Below are 27,714 nucleotides of genomic sequence, written 5' to 3'. Positions count from 1 at the left end.
AATAATATGTATAGTGTCAGGTGGGTACTAGATTTATCGGGGTGATAGATGAGAGGGTGTTGGGAGAACAGTGAAAAAGGTGAAGGGATTAAGAAGTACAGATTGGTAGTAACAAAATAGTCACAGGGATGTAAAGTAAAGCATAGGTAATATAGTCAATAATATGGTAATAACTATGTATAGTGTCAGATGGGTACTAGACTAGTCAGGGGGATCACTTCTTAAATTATATAAATGTCTAACCACTATGCTATACCCCTGAAATTAACAGAAAATAATATTGAATGTCAAAAAATAAAAAGAAAACAAAGAAAAGCAGAATTTTCAAATCTGGACAAAACCCCAAACCAGCATCCACCTTATGTGTCAGCAGTGCATTTGCTGTGCTTTGTGGAACAAGCCTGGTGGTAGAAGTTGCAAACCACCTTGAATGCAGACACGGGCTCTGACCCAAGACCACGAGTCCCGTTACACCAGTGAAGCAAAGCCAAATGCGTGTGCGTTCTCTGTGGCACTTGGAGAAAAAGTGGGCTGTGTGGGGGAGACAGGAATATATTCATTTCCCGACACCTAGTTAACTCGGGAAGATTAACAGGTCTGTGATATGTGAAAGCGGTCAGATTTCTCACTGTGTGAGACAGAGGAAGGATTGTTTGTGGTGCTGGTATGAGGTAGCAACATACTAGCAGAGAGTGATGTTACAACAAACACAGCATCTCGCCCTCCTACTTGCTCAGGGCGCTTCAGGGGAGCGGCAGGACGCACACCCACCGGAGAACTGCTCGGCTGGAGATTAGCCTGAGCACGAAAAGGTCTGGACCAAAGGCTGCTCTTTCTAAACTCACGCTCACCCTTTGACTTTTGGTCAAGAGTTGTGCTGAGCTGGCCACAGCCTCTCTTTCAAGTTCCACTTGTCCCAGGCAGGGGGAAAGCATCAAGACATCTCTTGCCTCCGGTAAAAATGCCGACGGTGGATGACATTCTGGAGCACATAGGGGAATTTTGCTTTTTCCAGAGACAGACATTTTTCCTCTTAGCTCTGCTCTCAGCTTCCTTTGCCCCCGTCTATGTGGGCATCGTCTTCCTGGGCTTCACCCCGGACCACCGCTGCCTGAGCCCCGGGGTGGCCGAGCTGAGCCGGCGGTGCGGGTGGAGCCTGGCAGAGGAGCTGAACTTCACGGTGCCGGACCCGGGGCCGGAGGGCGAGGCCTTCCCCCGCCAGTGCCGCAGCTACCAGGTGGACTGGAACCAGAGCGCCCTGGGCTGCGTGGACCCGCTGGCCAGTCTGGCCTCCAACAGGAGCCACCTGCCACTGGGCCCCTGTCTGCACGGATGGATGTACGACACGCCCGGTTCCTCCATCGTGACAGAGGTAAGTGAGGCAGGTCTTAGAAACGACAGAGCAAATAGTGAGGCTTTTCTTCAGGAAGAAGCCAGGAAGGCCCACACATGCTCTTTGGACTCAACATATCTTTTAAAATCCTAATTTCTGACAAAAACATGCAGGCTCTTCCTTGTCTGGAGCAGGTAAAACTTGATCCAATTTAGGCAATAATGATTCTCATGTATGCAATTCTCAGCAGTAAGAAACAAGCAAAAGCATAGGAGAATTGCTGGAAATAATGCCAGGAACGGGGAAATTTGCAAGCCTCCTCTTTTTCTGGAAGCCCTCCCTCCCCTTCCATTCTTCCATCATGCAGATGAACACTTGAAAGCTCATGGAACTCACCTGAACGGGGCCTTACTGTGATACGATGTACTTTCTCTTAATCGCTATCTTTTCTATTCAGTGTGGTCAGAGTGTCCGTATTAAACCATTTGGCATTGGAGCTTATGCTAGGGTACTATTGTGTTATTAAAAACTACAGCCAACATTAACAACTAACTTTGAAGACTTGTTTTTATTAGAGGAAAAGCAAAATGAGGTGGTGCAATTATTCTGAAAATACAGAGGAAGCCAGTTGCCTAGCTTAACTTAAAAAGATTGCTTGTCTAATGTGAAGATATTCTGTATGGACAGACATTTAGCTACAGGAGCCTTTTTTTAAGGATCTAAACTGGTCTAAAAGTTCCGTGAAATGAGGAAGACCAGATTTAACACCATACAACTCAAAGAGGTTTTGCAGCATGGCTGGTCTCATTCCTTCATACAGAGATGAGGAAACAGGCCCAGAGCAGAGAAACATTTTGCCGAAGGCCACAGAGTGAGAGAGTTAGCAGTGAGCCCTAGAAATCGGATCTCCTGACTTCCAGGCTAGCACCTGTCTAGCTAGACACTGCCTGTGGTTCCAAATGAGAGCAAAGGTAACAAACAGCCTTTGCAAAGGTTCCTAATCTCCCAGCTACTGAAGAGACAGCAAAGAGACACTGAACAGCCCAGCCTCCTCGGGGCACCATTTGTATCCTGTTCAGACAACTATTTGCCTCTGTGTATGAAAATTAGAAAGAAAATGGTTTTGTGCATAAATGAAGATTACCCAGTTTCAGCTGATTTAGCCACCAGTAGAGTTTACCCTAATGGCATACTGCCAAATGGAATGCTACATAGATTGTGGGACAAATCTTCTGGTCGGGTAGAGAAAGTTAACGTAATAGCAAGAAAACTGAGTTTATGGCCTTTCAGCTACATCTGTGCAATGTCCAGGATACATAACGAGTCCCCCGGCTGAGTTGTGTCTAACAGGATTTTATTTTCTTTCTCTCCTGATTTGGAACCCCTCTTGCCCTTCGGCAGTTTAACCTAGTGTGTGCCAACTCCTGGATGCTGGACCTGTTTCAATCGGCAGTGAATGTAGGATTTTTTATCGGGTCCGTCGGTATCGGCTACATAGCAGACAGGTGGGTGCCACAGGTTCTGAAAGCACTTGAGTTCACCTGTCCTTGCTTGAATACCATCCTTTCCCACTCAGACAGACTACAATTGCCTGGCCCACCATTGGTTGTCTTGACAATCTCAGACCTTTTCTTTTGCATGGATAAGCATGGCCAATGCTGTTATTTTCCAGTGCGCTGGGTCATAGAGGGGTGTTTCAGTATTAGGCCACAGGTTTCCCTTGGGGGGCTACCCAGAAGCCTAGAGCACAAAGGAAGACTAATAGGTGGTTTGATCCCTTTTGGAGTCCCGTCTCGTTCTTTGAGGACCTCTGAGCTGTCCCTCCTTTTCTTGCCTCTCATAGTCCCAGAGCCAGAGCAGACTCGCCCTCCTGCTGTCCTTACGTTGGCCCGTGGGATTGCAGGGTTCCTGAATTGGGGCCCTGAGGCCAGATGTAATTATAAGTATGGAACCTAGGATGAAATTTGGTGAAAGGGAAGCGGGTCTGTCTGCACTGAGAGAGGTAACTATCCATTTCCATAATGTCAGTGTCCCTGGAGAGAGATACGGAAAGACTGTTCCACGTGGAAGGGCCAGGAGATGGTCCACTCAGATAGTCTGTGTGTGCAGGGGCTAATATTCAGTGACTCGGAGTAATCCCATACATTTTATTATCCATCATTAGAGAATCCCAGATTCACTGTGCTGGAAGTTCCTTCTACCTTGCATCTTTACTCTGTTGATGACCAATTAGATATTTTTAGGAGTCCTCAAAGGGAAAGGAACAGAAAAGTTTGTTTTAACTTGATAAGCACTTTAGATAACTTGGCCATCAGAGCTAATTATTCAATGCACACAATGCCAACTGTTTATGGACTATTTTCCATGTGCCAGGCCCTGCTCAACATTTGAACAGTGTTGTTTTCTTTCATCATCAGTCACCTAGTGAGATAGTAATATACAAATATATGTCATTTTAGTGGTAGATAAATGGTAATGTAAATATACTTTATGCTTGTTGCTCCCCAACTATATCTAAGACATAGATAAACCCAAACCTGTGAGTATAATATAAAATGTAAACCGAACATTTTCTCTGGTTCTCTTATGTTGTCAGGCTGGATTAAAATTTACAAATGTGTTAAAGATTGGTAAGGATGGCTTAATCTGTCACATCCCCAGGGGCATCTGCATTTTCACAGCCCAGCCCATTATAAAGCAGGGGAGTGGGAGGGGGACATTTGAGATGCTGGGCTGCAGGTAGCTCCATCTATCACACCACCTCTATAACCGTCTGTGCAGCTTCCCTTCGAGGCTCTCTCTGGGATTCTGTGGGAGACTTGAGTAGAGGAAGTTCATTCACCTTTATTTTTATTGCTGCATAACTGAGGACAGTTGTTTGGAGGTGACCCCTTAAGTCAGGAGAGACACACTGGCAAGGGGCCGTCCAGAGTCTGTGTTGCTCCCGTGTGTGGCTGTCTAACCCACTGGCTCCTCGTTCCCTCTCCACTCCCTCCTTCACTATCAGACGCAGACACTAACACTCAACTCACCTGCACGGAAGTGAGCAAATAGGTAACAGAGCCTCACAGCTGGTTAAGTAAATGAGTTAATTATTCTCATCCCACTCAGAGTTGGAGACAGGTTATAATTCTCTACTGACAGTGCATTCCTGACTTATAACCCCCAGTCAATTATCCACCTTCTTAGATGACTTCATTATTTTGCTCATATTGTTTAATTCTCCTGTGTAAAGTTGATTACTCATTATTATTCCCCAAAAAGCTGTGTACATATCTCTGTGGGGTTTTTTCTTAAACTATCTGAAGTTCTGTCGGTTGTTGCCCCTTCTTCTGTTCTATTTGTGTATGCATGTAAGAGTGTGCAATAAGATAACCACCATAGAGTTCAAAAAAAGGCAATTACCTTTGCATAATTAATGCTATTTCTGAACATTTTTCAAATTTTATACAAGAATCTCATGGAAACCCATTTTATGCTATAGATTAAACCAACATTAAATAAAATAGGTTGTTTTCTATGACAAATTTTTAACATATAACCTGACAGTTGATTAGGAGGAGATTAAAAAGTTATAAATAAGAATACTGAGTCTTAACACCAAGCCAACTTTCTGAAGGTCAGCTTTGCAAATGGAAGGAAGGAAGGAAGGAAGAACAGAAGGAAGAACGGAAGGAAGAAGAAGGGAAGGGACGGGGAGGGAAGGGAGACATATGTTAGAGAATTTGAAAATAAACCTTTTATTAGATGTCTAATTTATTTCATCACCCATAACCTCCTAAAGGATGATTTTGAGTGTCACCTGACCCAAAAATGGAATCTCTCACCAATTCAAGATTTTTTACTCTATTTATCAGCAACTACAAGTGCTATATTTAGTGGCATGCTGTAAATGTTTGACAACTGGCTCTCTGAGGGGAAAAGTCCCAATTTGTAGCATTTGCTGACTTCCATGGTGTAAATACTCCCATGGTGGTCCATTGCGAGCTACCCAACTGAGGTCACTGAACACAGAGTTGGCGAAAATATGCACCATCAGATGTTATTCCCACCATACAGACACAGCTGTAAATAACACTGTGAGCACAAATAACGGTCAAACACAGTGAAACAATTAGGAAGCAATAAATTTTGCATACTTATTACACTTGTTTTTAATATAATTTACTTAATTGTAAGTGTATAATTTAATTTTTAATAATGGCTGTGTTTAACAATTAGCTCACAAATTTTCCGAAAATCTAATAATCAGCTCTCAAGAGCCTGTACCGCAGGGGCTGGATTTCCTGGTGGAACTAGAGCAAAGCAGAATCAAAGTCCCAGCAGTCACAGTCAAACTTACCAGCTCTGTGGAAGCTTCTAAATCAAGTTCTCCACCACCTACTATATGCCAGTCCGTGTATTGGGCATCCTCATGTGTTTATTTAAGTTAGGATCATGCTTTGTTTCCCCGAAAATAAGACCTAGCCGGACAATCAGCTCTACTACGTCTTTTGGAGCAAAAATTAATGTGATACCAGGTTTATATTATATTATATTATATTATATTATATTATATTATATTATACCCGGTCTTATATTATAGTAAAATAAGACTGGGTCTTGTATTAATTTTTGCTCCAAAAGACTCATTAGAGCTGATGGTCCAGCTACATCTTATTTTCGGGGAAACACGGTAACAGCCTTTAAAAGGAGATTTTATTATCCCCAATTTGGAAATAAGGAAACTGAGGCTCAGAGAAATGAAAGCAGTTCTTCTCCAATGTTAATGTGCATATAAACCCCCTCTCCCCACTCCCCCAGTGATCTTATTAGGATACTTGTTCTGATCTGGCGGGTCTGGAGTGGACCAGAGAGTCTGCATTTCTGACCATTCCCATGAGATGCTCTTGACCTTGGGCCATATTCTGTTAGCAGCAGTTAAGGACTTAAGAAGCCAGCAGTACTTAAGAAGTCACCCCCCTGCTTTATCTCTGTTTTCATTGAACCACTGAAGGGGTTTTGTTGCAGGGGGAAAAGTTTTAAACCATTATTCTAGATCTCCAAAATAAGCCATGACTTATTTTTTTAAAATAGCATTGTATCCTTATTTGGATCACGTCCCCAGTGAAGTTTTTCTGCGTCATAGATTGATGGTTGCCAGATGGAAGGGGGTTTGGGGGTTGGGTGAAAAAGGTGAAGGGATTAAGAAGTACAAATTGGCAGTTACAAAGTAGTCACGGGGATGTAAAGTACAGCAAAGGGAATATAGTCAATAATATTGTAAATACTACATATGGTGTCATACTATACTAATTGAGGGGATCACTTTGTAAGTTATAGAAATGTCTAGCTGCTATGTTATATACCTGAAACTAATATAATATTGAATGTCAATTGTAATTGAAAATTTTTTAAAAAATAAAAGAAAAGCTGCAATCACAACTGTCCAGCCACCACCCCTGAATGTGCAATGTTACTGACATGAAGCTCTAATGACTATTCAGTTTGAAGCAAACAAAGATTTAATAAAATCTTGCTTTCTATGAAGAATTATTAAAATATCCATTAACAGCTAATCAGGGCATCTTTTAGAACAAAACCCGGAGATCATGATAAAAATGTGAACATAAGAGTGCTGAGCCCCAAGTCAACTTTCTGAGAGCCAGCTTTGCAAACAGAAGGAAGGGGCGGGGGGAAGGAGGGCTTTCTGCCAAGTTCTTTACATGGAATATCTCTCTTAATCCTCTTGTCATCTGGGTCCAATAGCTCTCTTCCGGAAGAAATTGAGAAAGGTTGAATAACTCACCTGAAACCATAGTAAGTGGTAAGGTTCAATCCAGGCTTCCAGGTTTTCCTCTGCTCTGTGTACTGAGACACTTGTCTCCAGGTCTCTACACTGATAAACCTAAGACTGTCAAATAAAATGTGTGGTAGCTATCCTTCTAGGGAACTCCATAACAAAGGTCCTATGGGGTGGCAACATGTGAGGTGACTGACAGACCAGGAGACACAAAAGACCATTTCCACAAAGTCCAAGAGCAGAGTTTAAAAGGGATGGGGGAGTACACCAAACACTGAATTTTGTTTTCTCCAAGGAGAAAACGCTTGGGTGGGCAGGTGGTTGAGACTGTTGGTGCAGAGGCCCCAGCTCATATGGTGATGGAAGACCTAGACAAGCCCCTAGGGCATTCGGCACTGGGTGGCCTGGAAGAATCGCCCCCTCCCTGAATGCGCTCCACAGTGTGGGACTGGGAAAGTGCCCCCAGTGCTGGGGGAAGGGCCTATTATGCTTAAAATGTATGCATGGTATGCACTGACCAAAAGTCTTGAAAACTCTTGAACCTGAAGTCAGACTCTCTTGGTGGGTATTAATCCATGCTTCCTGAATTTCCGTAATTCAGAGTTAACCTCCACTTTAGATTTCCATAGCTTCCATGAAAGTTCTACAACCTTCCTACATCTAATATAATTCTCTTCTCTCTCTCTGTTTTTCTCCTAGCAGGTTTGGCCGTAAACTCTGCCTCTTGGTGACAATCCTCATAAATGCTACATCTGGAGTTCTCATGGCCATTTCCCCAACCTACACATGGATGCTAATTTTTCGCTTGATCCAGGGACTGGTCAGCAAGGCAAGCTGGTTAATCGGCTACATCCTGAGTAAGAATGCTTGTGATTGCAGCTGGGGGAACAAAGGGTCATTGCTGCCAAAATATAGTCAGGTCGGGGATTGCTGTGTGGAAAAATGGACTCAGCTTCAAGACAGTGTTGAGAGATTTTTTTTTTTTCCTGTATCAAAAGAATTTCTAAAATCTTTTCAATCAACTCATTCTGCATTCCACCTATAAAGAAAACAATGAAGTCAGAAATGAGGGTAAACATGCCATCCAGATTCTTACATAACTCGTTAGGAATTTGTGTTTTCTGTACCCTGGGGTGTTGCAGAGACAGAAAAATGTAGCCAACCAGGCCTATACATAAAGAAAATTCAATGATGAGAGATATGTTACATTTATAAGGGACTTTAATACTTTGCACAAATCTATTCTAGTAAACCATAATTATCCTCAATTTATATACAGGGAACTGAGAATATAAGTGCGATGGTCAATCTAGGCTCCTCATCCATTTGCAGGACCAGGAATATCATTTACATCCTATTTATTAGGAGCCAGAGTGAAGCTTAAGCTCCATAGAGTATAGGAGAATATTTGAATTCTGATAGCATAATATCTTTAAAGCAATATTAAGAAAAATTACCGCCATTATTAGATCTTAGGAAATTATCCCATCATTAGTTTCCCTTCAGCTACATTCAAATAGCATCCATACCCAGAGAGATGAACACTGAAATTGAAAAAAATAATAATAAAGCTCTCGTGGCACACGAGAGATCTGGAATATGTGTGCTTCTTAAAATTTTACCTGCAAAGTTAATTAGGGCAATTCTGTGAGATAAAGAAAAGAGAGTGCTTGATATTATTAGGTGCCTGTCATGGCAGGCACCTAATCTATGTTTGGTCAACAAAGGAATTAACGTACACAGTTATTCCATCAGTAACTTGGTTTCTAGAACACATACTATGTAGAATTCAATTCTGTACATTTAAATTTCAGCAACAGTTAATTTCAGCCTTCTCCCATTAATTTCTTTTCCAGTCCCTCTGGATGTCCTGGAGATACCCCTTGCTACGAGACTGTGCTATCCCATCCTCAGATCCACCCGTGACCCAACCACTTTGAAAGATAGACATTTCTATATATTGGGCACTTGCATGATTTTGTTTAATGCTGTTATAAAACACTTTGGGATAATTCACAGTAATTTATAGAAATATTTTTAGGATGCATTTCTATTTGGTTTATAAATGATTGAAGTCTTTAACATAATTGCCAAACATTTAAAACAAAAACTGTGTGGCTCATGGAATATCTGAAATTTCAATTCTAGTACGTTTGTGATATAAACATAACTATTCCTTAAATTCATGGACCACAGACTTCATACATCTGCCACGATGCAGTCATGGGATGAGATAAAGCTGATTATGACCCCATGTGCAGTGGTATGCTGATAAACTGGCTCTTGGAAAATAAAAACTCTGATTTACGGTGTTTTCGGATTTCTAGGTTGTAACTACCCCCACCATGACAGATTTTTAAGACATCAATGGGTTTAACAACCAGCTTGCAAAATTCCAGAAAACTTGAAGATCAGTTTTTGCAAGCCAGAACTAGCTGACTCCAGCCAGCTGGAAACTCATTGCGAGGTTTTTAAGCCATTTCCACACATTAACAGGATTGCTAAGGAAATGTTCAACTCGTGCAAGAGAACTAGTCGTATTGTATTCAGCTACGTAGAAATCATCTACAATCTAAACTTAGTGTTTGGTTCATTTATTCAGGTCTTAAATGATCACTGCCTTAGTACTCTAGGTCAAAGTTTTTTATGTATCCAAAATACAACTGCACTTGTCCATGATATTGTTCTATAAATCAAGTTTTGCTCCTCTTGGCAGGCCTTTCACCACCATCTACTGTGGGATTATAAGATTTTATGTTAATCCTTTTACCATGATAGTCGGACATATCCAAATGAATATATATGAAATTTTTATACATAAAATAATGTCATTTATATTCAAAGCAGCTCAAACTGTTATTATTAAATGCATAAAATAGTCAAAATATCAACTTTTTGTTTTTTGTGTGGATTTCTGACACATTTTGGAAAAAAAACACTTGAAATCAATTAATGCAGCAAAAGAGTTAATTAATGCAACCACAATAATTCTAACAAAATAGGTTCCAAAGAACATTTAAAACTTTTTCAGAGAGCTGTATAGAAAATTCTAGAATTTGGACTACTTTCTTGAGGTTGGCATTCTAGTTTCTGCATAGTTGGACAGCCAGCTCATTGCTGTACTGACTTGCGCTGACCACATGGGTTCTCTCTGCAGTTACAGAATTTGTCGGGCTGAGCTACCGGAGAACAGTGGGGATTTTTTATCAAGTTGCCTTTACCGTCGGGCTCCTGGTGCTTGCTGGGGTGGCATACGCGCTTCCTCACTGGAGGTGGCTGCAGTTCACAGTTACTCTGCCCAACTTCTGCTTCTTGCTCTATTATTGGTAAGTCTGTTTGGAACAAAAAGGAAACAAATTGAAATATTTTATTTCTGTCTTCCCTAATGCCCAGCATCTTTCTGAATTCTAAGGTTTCCTTCACTGTCTTGTTTCACGGGAAGCTCAGGTCCATGTTTCAGGGATAAAAACCAAGACTTTCAGTCTGTCCTCCCTCTGGAAATCAAATGTCCCTTCACTTTGGCCTTAAGAGTTTTATAACGTGGATCTTACATTTTTCACATTATTTATGTGGTGTTTAAATTAGCTTCTAGTGGCTGTGGTACCCTTTGAAGAGACTGACAATATTACTGCTCTTATTCTGTCCCTCTTCAGAGAAAACTTTAGAGTAGAGAGGCAGAGCATGACACTTGTGTCACCTCTTCCCTATATGCATGCCCAAAACAGACATCCCCAATCAATCACAGCAGCCTTTATCCCAGATAAGGCCAACATGGCACCCCCACAGACCATACCAATCAATCATAGCTTCCAGGGCAAGTGAAATATGCCTGTCACCCTGCCCACAGGAAACGTGGAAAACAGTAGAGACAGCAAAAACTATCGAAAACCTCTAATGTGACGTTACCTGAAATAAAGCAAGAAGGATACTGGATTATCAACCAAGCTCTCTCCCATGCAACAAACCCACGTATTTCATTTCTGGGCACCTTCACTTGTTCGTCCCAGGGTTGTCTAAGAAATAAATATCTCAACCTTCCCAGGAAGACTGTTTCTCCCCCAAAAGCCAGTAAAACTCTGAGAGTGATCCTTAGCTCCCTCTTTATGTCCATTTCTACCTCTTTTGTGTCTCTGAATCCACCCCTTTTTTTCCTATTCCCATCAGGAGTTCATGATTTCTTGTCTGAACTGCTGTGATAGACTCAGAACTGGTCTCTTTGACATTTGCTTTACCAGCCTCTGATCCTTTTTTTAAAATCCAGTTCCACCATGTAACTCTCCAGCTTAAAAGTCTCAATAGTTTTGTTCCCTTCAGAATAAAGGCCTTATACCTTAGCGTGACAGAAAGGCCCATCTATTGTCCAAGTTCTGACCTCTTCTGAAGCACTTCTTCTTGCCACTTTCACCCAACAGAGTCACATTGAATTGACTTATAATTGTGCCAGCTCTGTGATGGGACGTTTTCAAAAGATCACTCAAGATGCAGAGTAGAAAACAGGTGTTTTGGTGGAAGAATGGAGGCAAGGGGATCAGGTGAGAGACAATTGCCATAATCGTTGCAAGAGAGGATAAGAGCCTGAATTAAGACAGAAGTTGTAGGTGTGAGGAAGAAAAAATTATAGACAATAAGGTGGCGATGACAGAGCTTGGTGAGAGACTGAATGTGGAAGTCTAGAGAGAGAAGGTGCCGTGTGGATGGCACCCAGAGTGTAGGCTGTGTGTCTGCGTGTTGACAGGTATGTCGTTCAGAGACAGAAGGACCACAGGAGGAGGAGCGGGTGTCCAAGGGAAGGAGGTGACGTGAGCTTTGGGTAGGCAGAACTTCAGGTGCTGGAAGGACATCAAGTGCAGAGAGTCACGTCTTCACTGTAACTGTGGGGATGGATGAGTTCACCCCGAGACAATGAGCAGGACAGGGAGAGGAAGGGGATGGGGCAGAACAGGACAGAACACCAGTTTTGAAAGCCAACGTAAGGACAAGGAGCCAGGACTGAAGAATGAGGTGGCACCATCGGCATGAAAGGAGTTACAGGGACAGAGGGGGTGTGGAATCACAGGAGGAGGAACCCTGTGCAAGCCTCACCTTCCCTGAAGGTGACCCTGGTCAGCCTGCCCAGGCGGGGCCTCTGTCCCATTTGATGGCATTGTGTACACACCTCTGCAGCCTTCACATTTCACTGCTTGTTGGCATTGACTGTCCTCTTGACACTGCATGACTTGACTGTGTGCCCCAGTAAGCTGTCAGCTCTTTGGGGGCAGGTAACATTAGGGGCCCTCCCGCCCAGCTTCCTGTCCAGGGCAAGGATCCCACAGATGATGATCCAGCCTCTGCTTGAGCACTGTCATGGATAATGCTTACTTTGCATCAAGCAAGCCGTTCTACTGCAGAACCCAAAGCTCAGGATCAAGAGAAGGTTCATTGGGCCACAATTTACATTCCTGTCAAGTTTAACCAGTGCTCCTAATTCTGCACTTAAAGCTTCAAAAAGTTACTTTACCTTCTATTCTACCCATCAGTTCTTCAACTATTTGGATATGCCTCTCAGAATCCATCCAGACCCTCCACCTCTAGGCTAACCATTTCCGGCTCCTACCTCCTCTGACCTGGTTCCCAAGTCCTTCACCTTCTTGGGCCTCAGGTAACAGTTAGCCAGACTGACTCTGCTTCTTGAACTGTAGGCAGCCAGGCTGAACATACATGCCAAGTGTGATCTAGAAAAATGTCCCTGTGACGTCACAGCAGAGAGGACCGTGCTGTGAGCTGTGGATTGACTGCCACTGAGCTTCTGTTCCTGATGTCCAGTCTTCACCGAGGAATTGTCCTGGACCCCTCCTCTCCATCACACTCCCACAGAAACATGCATCAGATTTCCTTTTGAACCCTGCCTCTCAGAGCAACCCTTCTCTCCCTGAGTGATGACCCAGCGGGGGCCTTCCTGACTCTTCCCTGGAACTATAACTGGAGCAGTCCTGCCACCTCCTTTCTCACAGTCCCTCTTCCTCCCATCTACCCTGAACCAGCACTCAAAACATCTTCTCCCAACACAGACCCAAGTGGCTGTAGTCCTGCTCAAGGACATACAGGGGCTCCCTTTGTCCTGCTAGGTCAAGCTGAATGTGTGCAGCCTGGCTGAAAAATTCTCCCACCATCTGATCCCAAATGCTTATCTCATTACTTTAAAAAATCAGCTCTCAGAATAATATCCATCTAAAACATTTGCTTCTCAGTTGGTTAGAGCAAGGTGCTCTTAACAACAAGGTTGCCAGTTCAATCCCCACATGGGCCACTGTGAGCTGCACCCTCCACAACTAGATTGAAACAACTACTTGACTTGAGCTGATGGGTCCTGGAAAAACACACCTAAAATAAAATTTTAAAGTTTAAAACATTTGCTTTCCCCCATGATGGTCTGCATACTTCCACCTCCACCCTGCCTGTCAGTTCCCACAGTAACAAGCCTGGTGCCCACCTGAGCTGACCTGCCTCCCCCTGTAGCCCAGACCTGGGTATTCAGCCATACCCTGCTCTGTGGTTTGCTTCCTGTAGCTCCAACGGGAACTCTCTGGAGAGGGGACCAAGGCTTTTGCACAGGGCTGAGTAGAAGTCAGCATTTGAAGGAGGAAAGACTTATATATTCCCCTGCACAATTTTATAAAAATGTTTTTCTTATGGTGAGGACTTAAGATCTACTGCCTTAGCAACTTCTAAATATTGAATACAGTGTTGTTAACTCAGTCACCCTGCTCTACATTACATCCCCAGGACTTACTTATTTTACAACTGGAAATTTGTACTTTTTGACCACCTTCACCCATCTACCCTCCACCCGCTGCCTCTGGCAGCTACCAGTCTGTTCCTTGTATCTATGAATTTGGTTTTTTTGTTGTTCTTTATTTAGATTCCACATATAAGTAAATCATACTCTGTCTTTCTCTGTCTGACTTGTTTCACTTAGTATAATGTCCATCCATGTGTCAAAATGTCAAGATAGTATTCCTTTTTATGGCTAAATAATATTCCATTATATATGTATATATAATGTATATCACATTTTCTTTATCCATTCATTCATTGATGGACATTTAGGTTGCTTCCATATCTTGGCTATTGTAAGTAATGCTACAATGAACATGAGGGTGCATATATATTTTTGAGTTAGTGGTTTTTTGTTTTCCTCAAATAAACACCCAGAAGTGGAATTGCTAGATCATAGGTAGCTCTATGTTTAATTTTTTGAGGAACCGCCATACTGTTTTCCATAGTGACTGCACCAATTTGCAATCCCACCAATAGGGCACAAGGTTCCCTTTTCTCCACAGCCTCGCCAACATTAGTTATCTTTGTCTGTTTCATAACAGTCACCCCACCAGGTGTGAAGTGGTATCTCCCTGTGGTTCTGACTTGCATTTTCCTAATAGTGAGTGATGTTGAGCATCTTTTCATGTACCTGTTGGCCATGTGCATGTCCTCTTTGGAAAAAAATGTCTATTCAGATCCTCTGCCCATTTTTAAATCAGTTTGGGGTTTTTGTGCCATTCAGTTATATGAGTTCTTTATGTATTTTAGATATTAACCTCATATCTGATCCATGATTTGTAAAGATCTTCTCCCACTCGGCAAGCTGTCTTTCCATTCCATAGACAGTTTCCTGAGCTGTGCAGCCCCCGCACTATTTCATTTCCTTTGTAGACCCACCCGAACCTCACTGTGCAAGACCCGTCACAGAAATCTGATTATGGCCGCTGGAGGGGGGAGAGGGTTCAGGAAGATTTCCCCTCCACTTAATAACTTGTGCTCATAACACTTGTACTGTACCCTAGGTGCATACCTGAGTCTCCGAGGTGGCTAATCTCCCAGAACAAAAATGCTAAAGCCATGACAGTCATTAAATACATCGCAAGGAAAAACGGAAAATCTCTACCTGCTTCTCTTCAGGTGAGCCAGCTGCTGCAGTATTAGGTTGGGAATTCCAAGCACTGTCTCAAAGGGGTGCCACCTTTGACTGTATTTCTGTTGTACGAAGATTATTGGTTCCCCGGACAGATATTTTAAGCAGATGGAAAAACATAAAACTAGAAGGAAACCAAAAATCATGTAAAATTCGAAGGAGGAGCTTCTGGCTTGTGCTTCTCAAGACTGTGCTAGCCACTCACGCCTTAGTACCTGACGTCTTGTTTACCTGTGTGTCCGTCAGCATCCTCAGGGAAGGGGGTTTTCCCCAGAGGGGATTCCCAGATCAGTAAAACAGATTTTCAAACACAATAATTTCTTAGAGTTAAAAAAAAAATTGGATAGAAGTTGTCCTGAGATGTCTTAAGCGATCCTCTGCCTTCTTGAATAGAACGAGTTACTGAGGTGTCCGTTTTCTCCGCCTTTTGTTTTGCCGTTAGTAGACCTTACACCTTTAACTTAAATCTTTTCATCTGACAGGGGCTGGAAAAGAGAAAAATGTATTAGCAAATTATGTCAAAATAAGAATAAATCATTTCTGAATGAGGATCTATGATGGGTAACCCATGAGAATTTAAGATTTTACTTAGAATGAGGATTTGGGGCCCAGAAGCCTTTCTTCTTCCCTTCCTCTTTGGTTTCTGGGTGGTTGGAATACACATTCTTTTCCACTAATGACCAGCATAGCATCAACCTTTAGGTTTATACCTGTGCAGACATTGGTCAGGGAACAAAGCACTCATGAGCCATTGTCTCGCCAGAGTTAAGAGTTCATGTAAAGGCAATAAGTCTGGTCATTGCTCATCTCACTAGAGATTTCGTCCCCTAGTTTCTCAATCTTTCACACACCATCACATGGGCCTCGATTTACCCCACTGTGCTTTACCTATATAGTATCACTTTATGTTTGTGCATGAGTTACCTAACTTCCGTGTATCCATCTTCCTCTTCTGTGAAATGGGGTGAAAAACATAGACCCTACGTTCTAGGATCGTTGTAAAGACTAAAGGAGCTCATATGTGTGAAGGGCTTAGCATAGTCCTGGGCACGTAAATACTCCGCAAGTGTAAGGCACTATCGTGACTCCTGCATGACCCAGGGACACCATCATTAAATACATAAAGCTGTTCCTGTTGTTTCTACTCTTAGAGCCTCAGACCTGATGAGGAAATCGGGGGAAAGATGAATCCTTCATTTCTTGACTTGGTCAGAACCCCTCAGATAAGGAAACACACTTTGATCTTGATGTACAACTGGTAAGGAATATTTTTCACAATATTTTCTCACAGATCTCTCCACATCCTTTTAACCTCAGTCATGCACATTAAGGGGCAGGCCACGAGGACCTTCAAAGCGTAGCCTCGTTCCAGTCGTAGCATCAATAGCATCAATAATATTAGCAGGGCAGCTCATTTATAGCAGGTTTTCCTGATACCATTTTTCTCAGGCAGATGTTGAAATCAGCTTCCAGGCCCAAAGCATTAATTAGTACATTCTTAACCTTGGCCTCACCTTAGAATCACCTAGAAGATTTTCAAATACCAAGGCCAGACCCCCTCCCTGCCAAGGATACTGTTAAATTAGTCATGGGAAGGGTCCAGGAACCAATATTTTTTAAATTCTCCAGGAGATTCTAATATATAGCCAAAATTGAGAACTATCGGTATAAATCAATTGATGATGGGTGTACATCTCTCTCAATTGCAAGGGCCTTTTTTTCCCCTTTTCTACCTGGAGGAGAAAACAAAACCTTTTGAACAAGAATGAATCGCAAGAATAACCCACTGCTCCACAGTCCAGTTGCCCGAGCGTGACCGCTTTCACTGCCTGCAGGTTGCTCTCGGCGCTGAGCTGTGTGCTGCGCCCAAGCCTTCTTCAGTATGGCACGCTTTGCTTTCAGTGTGCAGCACAGGGGTGACTCATACAGCTGACGGAAGATTGATAGTCACTGACAAAAGCAAAGGTCATGGGGAATTAATTTAGCAACCTTCACCGTATAGCATGAAAAATGCTTCAGTCTGAATCATTGTGACTCTTGCCAGTTATCATCATATTTTCCATGACAGACCATGAATACTTTCAGTCCACAGAACTAGAAACATTGTCAAAACGTTATTTGTATCATGGCAGAAGATGAATCATCAAGACGAAAGGCTGTACCCATTTGGTGCTCTGGTTTCCTAAAATTTGAATTCAGTAGTCAAGCCTTTGGTCTCGATTGTACAAGAAGACCACAGAGAAATAATTAACAACCTCTAATAACCCAATAGAGTTTTACTAAATAAATCATCCTAGTAAGACAGTTCTTGCCTTTCAACCTGGCCAGGGAATGCTGTCCTAATTTTTCCCCTCTGCTCGTTGTGGGGTCACAGCCAGCCTTAGCAGTGGGTCAGACAGTGTCAAAGCAATGGAAGGGAATAGCAATAAGGCGATGACAAAAAAAGGTGGTCTACAGTCAACTCTTATTTTTTCCAGAAGTCTCCCCCTTTCGGAGACTCGCTGTTGGGGCTTAGCTTGACCTGAGCTCTTCTCTTTACTCAGGTTCACAGGCTCTGTTCTCTACCAGGGCCTCATCATGCACGTGGGCCTGGCAGGGAGCAATATCTACCTGGATTTCTTCTACTCCGCCCTGGTGGAATTCCCAGCAGCCTTCCTCATCATCCTCACCATTGACCGCGTCGGCCGCCGTTATCCGTGGGCTGCATCAAATGTGGTGGCAGGGGCAGCCTGTCTAGCCTCGGTTTTTATCCCTGATGGTAAGTGTCAGGCCAAGCGGGGGTCCTGTTTTCCAAGATCCTAAGAAGAGGGGTGTCACAATCCTTTGACAGGAAGACCATGTAATTTACCATCCAAATCAATTTGAAAAGAATGAACACAGTATCTCACACCTTCCTGACAAACCCATAGGGCCACCTTGCCTGTAAGAACAATCGACCCCAGTGTATGCCTGATGTAATATAATCACACCCAGTTGTTCTCTGGTGTGATAAGGAGGACCCTGCTACAGGCAGTCAAGCCAGCCCAGAGCAGAGAGCCGGGGCTCTGAGGTAGAGCAGGCCCAGGGTTGGTCTGATTCCAGCACTTCCCAGACATTATTTGGGCAATCCCCTTGACCTCGCTCCACTGTTCTGTAGAATCAGTAAGAACAATTAGGTGAATGCCATCCATTAACAATTATTCAGTTCCGCCCTTTCCTTTTCAAATACTTTCCCAATGAATGGGAGCAGAAACCTGCACAATCCTATTAGGTTGGGCAAAAGTAATTGCGGTTTTTGCAATTGTTTTTAGCCCTTTAAACTGCAATTACTTTTGCACCAACATGCAGTTTTGTTGGAATCCTCCAGTTATTTGCAGTTATTTAAAATATGCCCATATTTTTGCCATTTCTTTTGGGTGACCTCTATAGACTAACATTGGCCCAGCTTTGGAAACTGCTATAATTCTGGTGTCATTAATGATTGAGGTTTAAAGCTAAGAAAGTATTAGGACTGTGTCTAAAGTTCAAACAAAGAGACGTGGGAAATATGCTGACATTATCTTGAGTCTATGGAAGAACCAATTCTGCTTTCTTGTCCCATTCTGGAATGTGCAAATCCCCGCCTGGAGCACTGTGTGAAGACCAGGGGTGCTGTTCAGTATGTGTAAGCGGCATGTTTATCCCTCAGATCTACAATGGCTAAGAGTTACAGTCTCGTGCCTAGGTAGAATGGGGATCACGATGGCCTACCAAATGGTTTGCCTCGTCAACGCGGAACTGTACCCCACATTCATCAGGTGAGCACACATTTTTCTCAGCATGAAGAGGGTGGTTGGGGCATTTGCTTCTTGACTAAAACTACCCCGGGTGCCAGCAGAGCACACCTTGCTTTTCAAAACACAGGGTAAGAGGGGATAAGAACATTTAAAGGTAGTAGCCAGGTCACACCCTCACACTTACAGGCTGGGGTAAAACACAGAAACTGTGGTGAGAACAGAAGGTAATGAATTGCAAGAGAGAGGTTACCAAATGGCCACAGGAGACAGTGATCAGAAACAACAGAAACAGAACCATAGAAACAGAGATGTTGGTGATGAAAGTGGAAAGTGAAAACCGCCCCTCAATTAAAAATCTTCGAGAAAGTTAATATAAAACAAATATAACAGAATATGAATGAAACAGTGTACCGTATATCATTTATGTGTATTAAAAATAATGTGAACACTGTTTTCAGTTCACAGACATTTTAATGATTTGGGGAAATATTTACTTGGGTGTCGGGTGGGAGATAACTACTGTATTGTGATAGGTTAAAAAGTGAAATCAGTTTCCTGCATTTAAGGAATCTTGGTGTACTTGTCTGCTCCTCAATGTGTGACATCGGTGGCGTCATCACGCCATTCCTGGTCTACCGGCTCACTGACGTCTGGCAAGAGTTTCCACTGTTGGTTTTTGGTAAGAAATCCTAAGAGATGTCTTTGAATGAAAACCTATTTTTCTAGGGACCTGCATTCTTCTACCTCAAAACAGGCGTCATGCCTGTCAGTAATTACTAAACATGACTAGTAATTAGTAATAGTATTAGTGTTAGTATACTAGTATTAGTAACACTAGTAATGTTAGTAGTAGCTACTGTCAGTAGCTACTAATACTCAAGTATGGAAATCCATTCAGACCCTTGCCTGTAGACGTACAAAGTCAAGAAAGAGCAAGACGAAGAAGGTCCCTATCTCTCCTCTGTGATTTTCACCCCTCCTTGGGTCTCTTCATCAAAAAGCTCTTTCTGCCTCCTCTATTCCTCAGATGTGGAAAAATACAAACTCTTTACTCCATCGCTTTAAGGAAAGGCTGTTAACATTTTGCAAAGGGCAATTTCAAACCCTGGGAAACAGCGACCATGTATTAGCATAATGGAACATCTGTGTTGGTATTGGGCCCACTTCCTCAGATTCCTCAGGCAATTAGCATTAAGGAGAGCTGGCTCAGCACGTCCCTTCTGACACTGCAGGAATGCACCAAGGCTGAGCCTTCCCGTGCCTGACCAGTCTGGTGGAGAGAAAGTGACAAGGACAAATCTAATTATCAGCAGTTAACACTTGGAGGCATGTGTTGAACAAGAAGTCTGCAGACTGTGACAGGGGACTGGGAACCACTTCCATTCATTCACCAACACCACTGCCTTTCCCCACAGCTATGGGCTACGGGACATATCCTCTCCTATGCGTGCACACACACACACACAGTTCCAGATTCACACACACACACACACACACAACATTCACCTTCTCATGTTAGCCAGAACGCCTCAATGCACCCATTTCAGTCTCCTTTCAGATCCATTCTGAGTCCATTTTAATTTGACAAAAATGTAACGCTTTTCCCCAGGGGCATACGACACTCACTTAATTTGGGGGGAGGAAGGAAGAGACCCTCTCAGGTGCACCCCAGGGGAGCTCTGCTCACTCTGTCACACACACAAGTATCTCTGCCCATTCCTCTTCTCAAGGATTTGTGAGGGAAAATTTTCCACTGCTGTAGATCTGCCAGTAAAAGTTCCAAACTGTTGATAGAACTCACCCTCGAAACAGACCCTATGAATTTCGCCATATTCCAACTTAACAACAACATGGCCAAACGGTAGAACACAAGCTCTTTATCCAGCGATAACCATAACATGGTCGCAGAATGGCTGGCACTGCTTATGGGACATACATGCCCCAGATTCCTTCTTCCCCCGACACTGACTGAGAGACCTGTCCCCAGAGCCCCCTTTCCATGTTAGGAAGTGCCATCACACCCTCTGGACTCCTTCCTTCCAGGGACGAAGGTGGAGATGCCTCCATTTCCATTACTCCCTTAGGTGAGTGGGCAGTGAGTGATCAACGGGTCCGTGGGATATTTCTGGGTAGAGACAAGATACTTCAGGTTTCTCTGAGTCCTATTTGACAAAGCAGGGCAAAGGCCAGACCCAGAGGCACCACTGTTGAAACTCCCTCAGACCTCACCTTCCCCTTGAAAAAGTAAAGGATTTTAATTGCATTTCAACATTTCAAGTAAACCCTGTGACAATTCCCCATTGTATTTTGGCTAGTAATTTCAACTTCCCCACCAACCTTTAATCTGAGTAGCCAGCAGGAGGCACAACTAATAGTTTTACATGTTAACTTCTTTCCCTTCCTTTTCCACATAACGGTGCACTAATTATGTTCTTGAAATAGCCAGAAACAGAACTCTAGAAGCCTGAAAATCAACAAACCCACTTGAAAGCACTGGAGAAAGTGATAAAGAATGTCCTGGTGATTAGTCGTATCTTTGCAAATATAAAAGCGGTAAATGGCTGATGATTTGGTTACTCTACTGTATTCTCTTCATAATTCATTCACGTCAGAGAATCAAAGCCAGCTGAATATGTTTACTGCTTGCATGGGTTAAATCAAATGCATTTTTAGAGGTCTGGAGAGAATTTGAGAGGTTAGCTATTTGGTTCATAGCACTGTTCTAAGCTACTCAACAAACTACTTAACAAACAGGAACTCATTTCAGCCTCAGAACAAGCCTGGGAGGTGGGCATATCACCCCAGTTTATACAGGGGAGTCCAGAGCCTCAGGGAGGTTGTAACACTTCTCAGGGCTCTAAGACCAGTAAAGCGGGCGTCGGAGCTGGGAAAAAGGTGCCCAGAGCTGCTGGCACTCAGAACCACTGCACTCTGGCCTCTATGCCACCATTTTTTAAGGATGCAAAAATGTAGGCTGGCATGCATTTTTCTGTAATTCCAAAACTACTGAGAACCTACATCCCACTTCTTGCACTCTATTATAGAAAAATACATAAAAATGTAAACTTAACACCCCAAAACTTTATTGAGAATTTAAAGAAACAAAAATACTACAATGTTTACTACTATCTCCCAGCGTATACAAAAATACTAGAGCTGGAGACAAAGAAAAAAAGAACAACAGGAATTTATTGAACATCTGAATTCAAACCCAAAGTCCTGGCTATTCTTTTGAATGCTGTTATGCAGTAATACCGAGTAGGACAATTAAGTTCACGAACTCGTCCTAGAAAAAGTGCTCCATACCTCATTGCTGAATATCACTATGGTCACCTTTGAAATACTCCCCTTGGGAAGCTATGCACTGATGCCAGAGCCTAGTCCACCCTTCAAAGCAATTTTGGAACTCTTTTTCTGGAATGGCCATCAGAGCTGTCGTCATATTACCCTTGATGTCCTGAATGTCATCAAAATGTCTTCCTTTCAATATTTCCTTTATCTTCCGGTAAAGAAAGAAGTCATTGGGGGCCAGATCATGGGAGTAGGGAGGGTGTTCAAATACAGTTATTTGTTTACTGGCTAAAAACTCCCTCACAGACAGTGCCATGTGAGCTGGTGCATTGTCGTGATGCAAGAGCCATGAATTGTTGGTGAAAAGTTCAGGTTGTCTAACTTTTTCATGCAGCCTTTGCAGCACTTCCAGGTAATAAACTTGGTTAACTGTTTGTCCAGTTGGTACAAATTCATAATGAATAATCCCTCTGATATCAAAAAAAGTTAGCAACATCGTTGCAACAAGTCCACGAACTGAATTGTCCTGCCTCATACATGATTCATTACTTTTATTTGCCAGTAATGATCCAAGTTTCTGACTCCTTTTCATCACTAAGTGCTTTATATTGGCAGGGTTATGTTCCTTCTTTTCTTAGAGTTGATTTTTTTTTTCAGAGTTATTTTCTAACTCCGACGTATCTTAATATTGTGGCAATGTCCTCTAGCCTAGAATAACTTTGACTCAAAATGTGAAGTATTTCATTTCCCTATAAGGAATTGTAACCCAATGGAGTTTGGGATCCACAAAATATTTATGATGGAGAATAGGGCCGTCAGATGGCAAATAAATTAGTAAGTATAGGAAATCACACAAAACATTTTTTTAAGAAATAAGGGGAGCTCTAATTATAAGCCTGAATGTTTCTGAATGTGGTTACATCTGTTTGGGTTTCAGCTGTGGTTGGCTTGATTGCTGGCGGACTGGTGCTGTTGTTACCCGAGACCAAAGGGAAGACTTTGCCTGAGACTATTGATGAGGTTGAAAACATGCAGAGGTGGGGAGCTGAAATTCCGGAAGGAATTATTCTATACATGTTTGGCGCCAACTCTGTAGCAAGTGGGAAGGAAAGATGAGATTGAATCTATACCTCATACCACACATTGAGATCAATTCAAACGAAATCAGACTTAAGAGTACAAAATAAAAGTAAAATAATGAAAATACTAGAGGAGAATACCTTTATACGTTTATAGTGGGGAAGGTCTTTGTAAATATGGCCAAAAATCCAGGACCCATTTTTAAAAAGATCAATAAGTTTGCCTTCACAAAAATTAAAAATTCTGTATTGAAAAACTACCATAAGCTTTTTAAAAATAGCAAATGTGGAGAATATATTTACTCCTCTATAAAGGACTAATTTCCCCAATGTACAAAGAGCTGTAACAAATCCATAAGCGCAACTACCCAATAGAAAAAAATGAGCAAAGGGCTTAAACAGATAATTCAGTGAAATGAAAATAAAAACTGCTCTTCAATATATGAAAATATGCTCAACCTCCTTCATAATAAGAGAAGTACAAATGAACACTGCGCTAATTTCCACTTGGATTGTTGAAGACCAAACTGCTTGGGAATATACTGTGTTAGGAAATAACGTGGGGAAGAATCCTACATTGCCTGTAGGAGTAGAAATTTGAAACCTCTATGATGGGCACTATGACAATAGTGAAATAATTACAAGTGTGCATATCCTTTTACCTAGCAATTCCACACTTCTAGGAATTTACATGTGCAAAATGACATATGTACAGGATTATTCTTTAAAGCAATTTTTTTTCAATGTAACAAAAGACTGGAAACAAACTCATGACCACTGATTGGGAGGTCAGTTACAAAAATTATGGTATGTCATTCAATAAAATACCATACAGCCACTAAAAAACGTGAGGCAGCTTTATATACGCTGACAAGAAAAGTTCTCCAAGATACATTATTAACAAAAAAAGCAAAATACAGAAAATATAAATTCTACCATTCGTGGGAAGAAAGTGAAAAATATATATGTATTAAATATATACACATATTTACTTGTATCTCATATACAAGTATATACATATGCAAGAACCATAGCACTGACTATCATTGAATTGGGTGGCTGTGAGAGGGAGACTTTTCAACACATTCTTTGTTGTACTTCCTGAATTTTGAACCATATGAACCTATTCAGAAAGTAAACAAAAAAATCTAAATAAAGAGAAATGTATGACACACTCCCCACAAGTTTGTTGCTGCTGATATTGTTGTTGCTACTATTGTTGCTTCTGCTGCTGTGGTTGCTGCTGTTGTTTCTACTGTTGTTGCTGCTACTATTGTTGTCACTATTGTTGCTATTGTGGTTCCTGCTGTTGCTACTGCTATTGTTGCTGTTGTTTCTGCTGTCACTGCTGTTGTTGTTGTTGCTACTCTTTCTGTGGCGACTGTTGTTATTTCTGCCATTACCACTGCTGTTGCTGTTGTTGCTCCTGTTACTGCTGCTTTTGTTGATGCTGCTGTTGCTGCTGTTGTTGTTCCTACTTTTATTGTTGTCACTATTGTTAATGCTGCTCCTATTTTTGTTGCTGCTGTTGCTGTTGTTGTTCCTGTTATTGTTGTTGCTGCTTTTTTTGCTGTTGCTGTTGCTGTTGTTGCTGTTGTTCCTACTGTTGTACTTGTTGCTGCTGTGGTACCTGCTGTTGTTGATGCTGCTATTGTTGCTGTTGTTGCTATTACTACTATTATTGCTGCCTTTGCTGTTGTAGTTGTTGCTGCTGTTGCTGCTTTTGTTCTTGCTGTTGCTGTTGCTGTTGCTGTTGTGTTGTTGGCGTAAAGACTTTGGGAGCTCAGCAGACTTGCTTGGGCCTTTACATCTGAAATCTGAGAGGACTCCAGCACCACTGGGTGATTCAGATAAGCTTCTTCTACTCTCCCTTTCTCAAATTGGTCCAGAAACTGAGGAAGGACTAAGTACCTCCATGTGGGGGCAATTCTATAAGGAGCTTGGGGATCCAGTAGCAACCCCACACTGTATGTCAACATTACTATCAACAGGAACATGTCACGAGAACATGTCTGGGAACAAAAAACTGGAGAAAGCAGCATTTCTATGAAATCAGCAACCTGTTGGTATTCATAAAGACAAGATGGCTGAGAAAACTTGCAATCTAAACAAATTTTTTAGTTGAGTTTTCACTTGTCCAACTGTTGAACAGTAAATGAACTTTGGTAAAAATAATTTTTCAAATTCTATTTGGAGAACTGATGATAACAGTGTCTAGATTTTCCAATCTTCCTTTTTAACCTTTATGATTAAATTTAGGCATTTTCCTCATTATTTATTACAGAGAAGGGTAGAGTACCTTACTTACATAAGGAACTTAGGTCAGTCCCACTCCTCAGAGAGAGTTTTAGGAATCACTCCACCCACATTAGTTACTCACCCAGCTCTGTGTACATTTTCTTTTGGAGAATCACCACTCAGAACCCATTGCAAAACTCATCCTGGACAAAGCTTGCACCCATTTGTTGTGCTATTTATTTATTATCCACTTTATTTTGGTTTTCAGCCTCCTCATAATTTCTTTCTCCCCTCTCCATTTTTATTATTGCAGACCAAGAAAAAACAAAGAAAAGATGATTTATCTCCAAGTCAAGAAACAAGACATTCCACTAAGCTGAGACCTGCTATGGTTTTGCTCTGTTAATACAAGGCCAGAATCAGAGATTTCTACTCTCATTGCAAATCCCATACAATTCAACCCTACTTCTCTTTGAATCCTATTAACCTAGATCTATGACCAAATGGGATCTGATTTACTACTGTATAAAAATCTACCTGTGGGACCGGATCCTACAAACTCCTCCAGCTCACTTTATCCCCAGCTTTCCTTGGACAATGGCTATTGGTTTTCTGGGATTTTCTTTTCTATCTTTGTAATTCTTTATTTTATTCCCTTCTCTACAATGATATCAAACCAAAACACATAGGGGAATTGTGGGCCAGAGAACTAAAAATATCTGAAAAGCAATAAAGTTGGAAGCAGAGAGCCTGTTAAATAAATGAAATATCCAAAGCAATATCAGGCTGTCCAGATGTGTGTCAGGAACTTTAAATAGTCCTTTCAGTATCACAAGTGAAGAAAAATTTAAACATTATTTTCTGATTTAGACTTTAAGGGAAACTGAAATCCATTAATCAGGAACACAAAATGAGTAATCACTAAGTCTATTTAGACTGGAGAAGTACAAATTGTGCCTTCTACAAAAGATCTTGAGAAGAGTTTAATAAAAAGCAGTGTTCAAGTTGGCATAATTAAACCATGGGTGATAATGTTTCAGTCTGGTCGAAGTTTGTAGATTTAAAATATGTTATTTTACCAAATATAGTAAGTAGATTTTTAAAAGCTAAATACTACAAAACCTATAATGAAAAACAAAAGTTCCTTACCCTGTTCTACCTCTAGCAACTCCTCAGAGATAATTTTCAACTATCTCAGCTGTTTTTCCCTGATATTGATCTTCATATATCTGAACAACTTGCTTTATACTGACATTTCTTGATTTTTTTAGTTTTAAATATTACCAATTGACTTTTTAATATAAAAGATGAAGATTTAGTTCTCTTCACCTCTCCCCTCATCCCAGACACACCTTCTCTTTTCCCTTCAAACTTTGTTTTGTCACATTTTTATTAAATCAAATAATCAACATTCACATCCTCATGGCTATGTAACTATTCTTAAAAGCTGAGCCACACACTATATTATGATTATACTTACTTTATTTCACATTCTGTTTTTCCTGAACTTGGGTTTTCATTGCTTTGTTTTTTATTAATTCATCATTAATTTCCCCCCAACTCTCTGACAGAATAAATCTCTCAATGCATTCAAAGACCTCACAGATTGGTTCCTGCTCCTTCTTCCTGAGAGACCTCCCTCCTGGAGCCTGTGCCCTCCTGCTCCAGTGGGGCATGGCTGATCTCTAGGCCTGATGCACAGCTGTTGCCCTGGGCTGTCCTTTCTCCACCTTACTGAACATTCCCAGTGCCTCTTTCTTGTGTTGAATCTCCCGTGTCTCAAACCCCAAGTCACCCTCATTCTTGGTTTTCGCCCTCATTTTGAAGAAGCACATCTTCCAATACCACCCTGAAACACACACACTTGTCCTTCTATAATCTCTTCTGTAACATCAGGAGTTGAAACCTGCAAACCACATGTCCCCAGCCCTGTGCCATCTAGGTTTCTACAAGTCTCTACCAGTGGGCAGCATTGGCCAGATAGGAAGGCAGGAGCAGAGAGAAGCCATTTTCCCCTATATCATGAAGTCTAGCTACCCGAACCAGAGAGACGGAGGCCCCCTGGTCCCTGCTCAGTAGCACTGGTGCAGTTCTAACAGTGGCAGTGACAGTAGAAGTGCCTCGTCAACTTCATGGCAAGAACAGACTCTCCAGCCCCGGCCAGGAGCAGTTGCCTCTTCCTGGTCTTATGTACACATCCTCTTCTCACTCTAGCACGCCTGTCTCCCTTTGCTCAACCAACAATTTTGTAAACAAGTGTATGTATTAAATTGCCTCTTTTTGAAATA

The 27,714-nt window shown here is 41.9% G+C and overlaps 1 protein-coding gene across 4 annotated transcripts; it reads left to right on the top strand.

Moving 5' to 3' along the window:
* The first annotated feature begins 699 nt into the window (after window positions 1–699).
* Window positions 700–27,714, top strand: SLC22A2 (solute carrier family 22 member 2). 4 transcript variants are annotated; one of them, XM_019749748.2, is made up of 11 exons: window positions 700–1,372; window positions 2,735–2,838; window positions 7,815–7,972; window positions 10,273–10,441; window positions 14,936–15,050; window positions 16,215–16,321; window positions 17,607–17,821; window positions 18,767–18,839; window positions 19,385–19,497; window positions 23,047–23,146; window positions 25,740–27,714. In XM_019749748.2, exons 1-11 carry the CDS (start codon window positions 962–964, stop codon window positions 25,804–25,806), a joined length of 1,632 nt encoding a protein of 543 aa, XP_019605307.2. In that variant the 5' UTR covers window positions 700–961; the 3' UTR covers window positions 25,807–27,714. The 4 variants fall into 4 exon arrangements, with proteins under 4 accessions (XP_019605307.2, XP_074189883.1, XP_019605297.2 ...); XM_074333782.1 differs by having other exon boundaries at window positions 703–1,372; window positions 7,818–7,972; window positions 18,731–18,839; window positions 23,047–23,153; window positions 25,746–27,714; XM_019749738.2 differs by having other exon boundaries at window positions 704–1,372; window positions 18,731–18,839.

This window comes from Rhinolophus sinicus, linkage group LG05, assembly GCF_036562045.2.
Source record: "Rhinolophus sinicus isolate RSC01 linkage group LG05, ASM3656204v1, whole genome shotgun sequence".
Lineage (NCBI taxonomy): Eukaryota > Metazoa > Chordata > Mammalia > Chiroptera > Rhinolophidae > Rhinolophus > Rhinolophus sinicus.
This window is presented reverse-complemented; position numbering and strand designations above follow the sequence as displayed.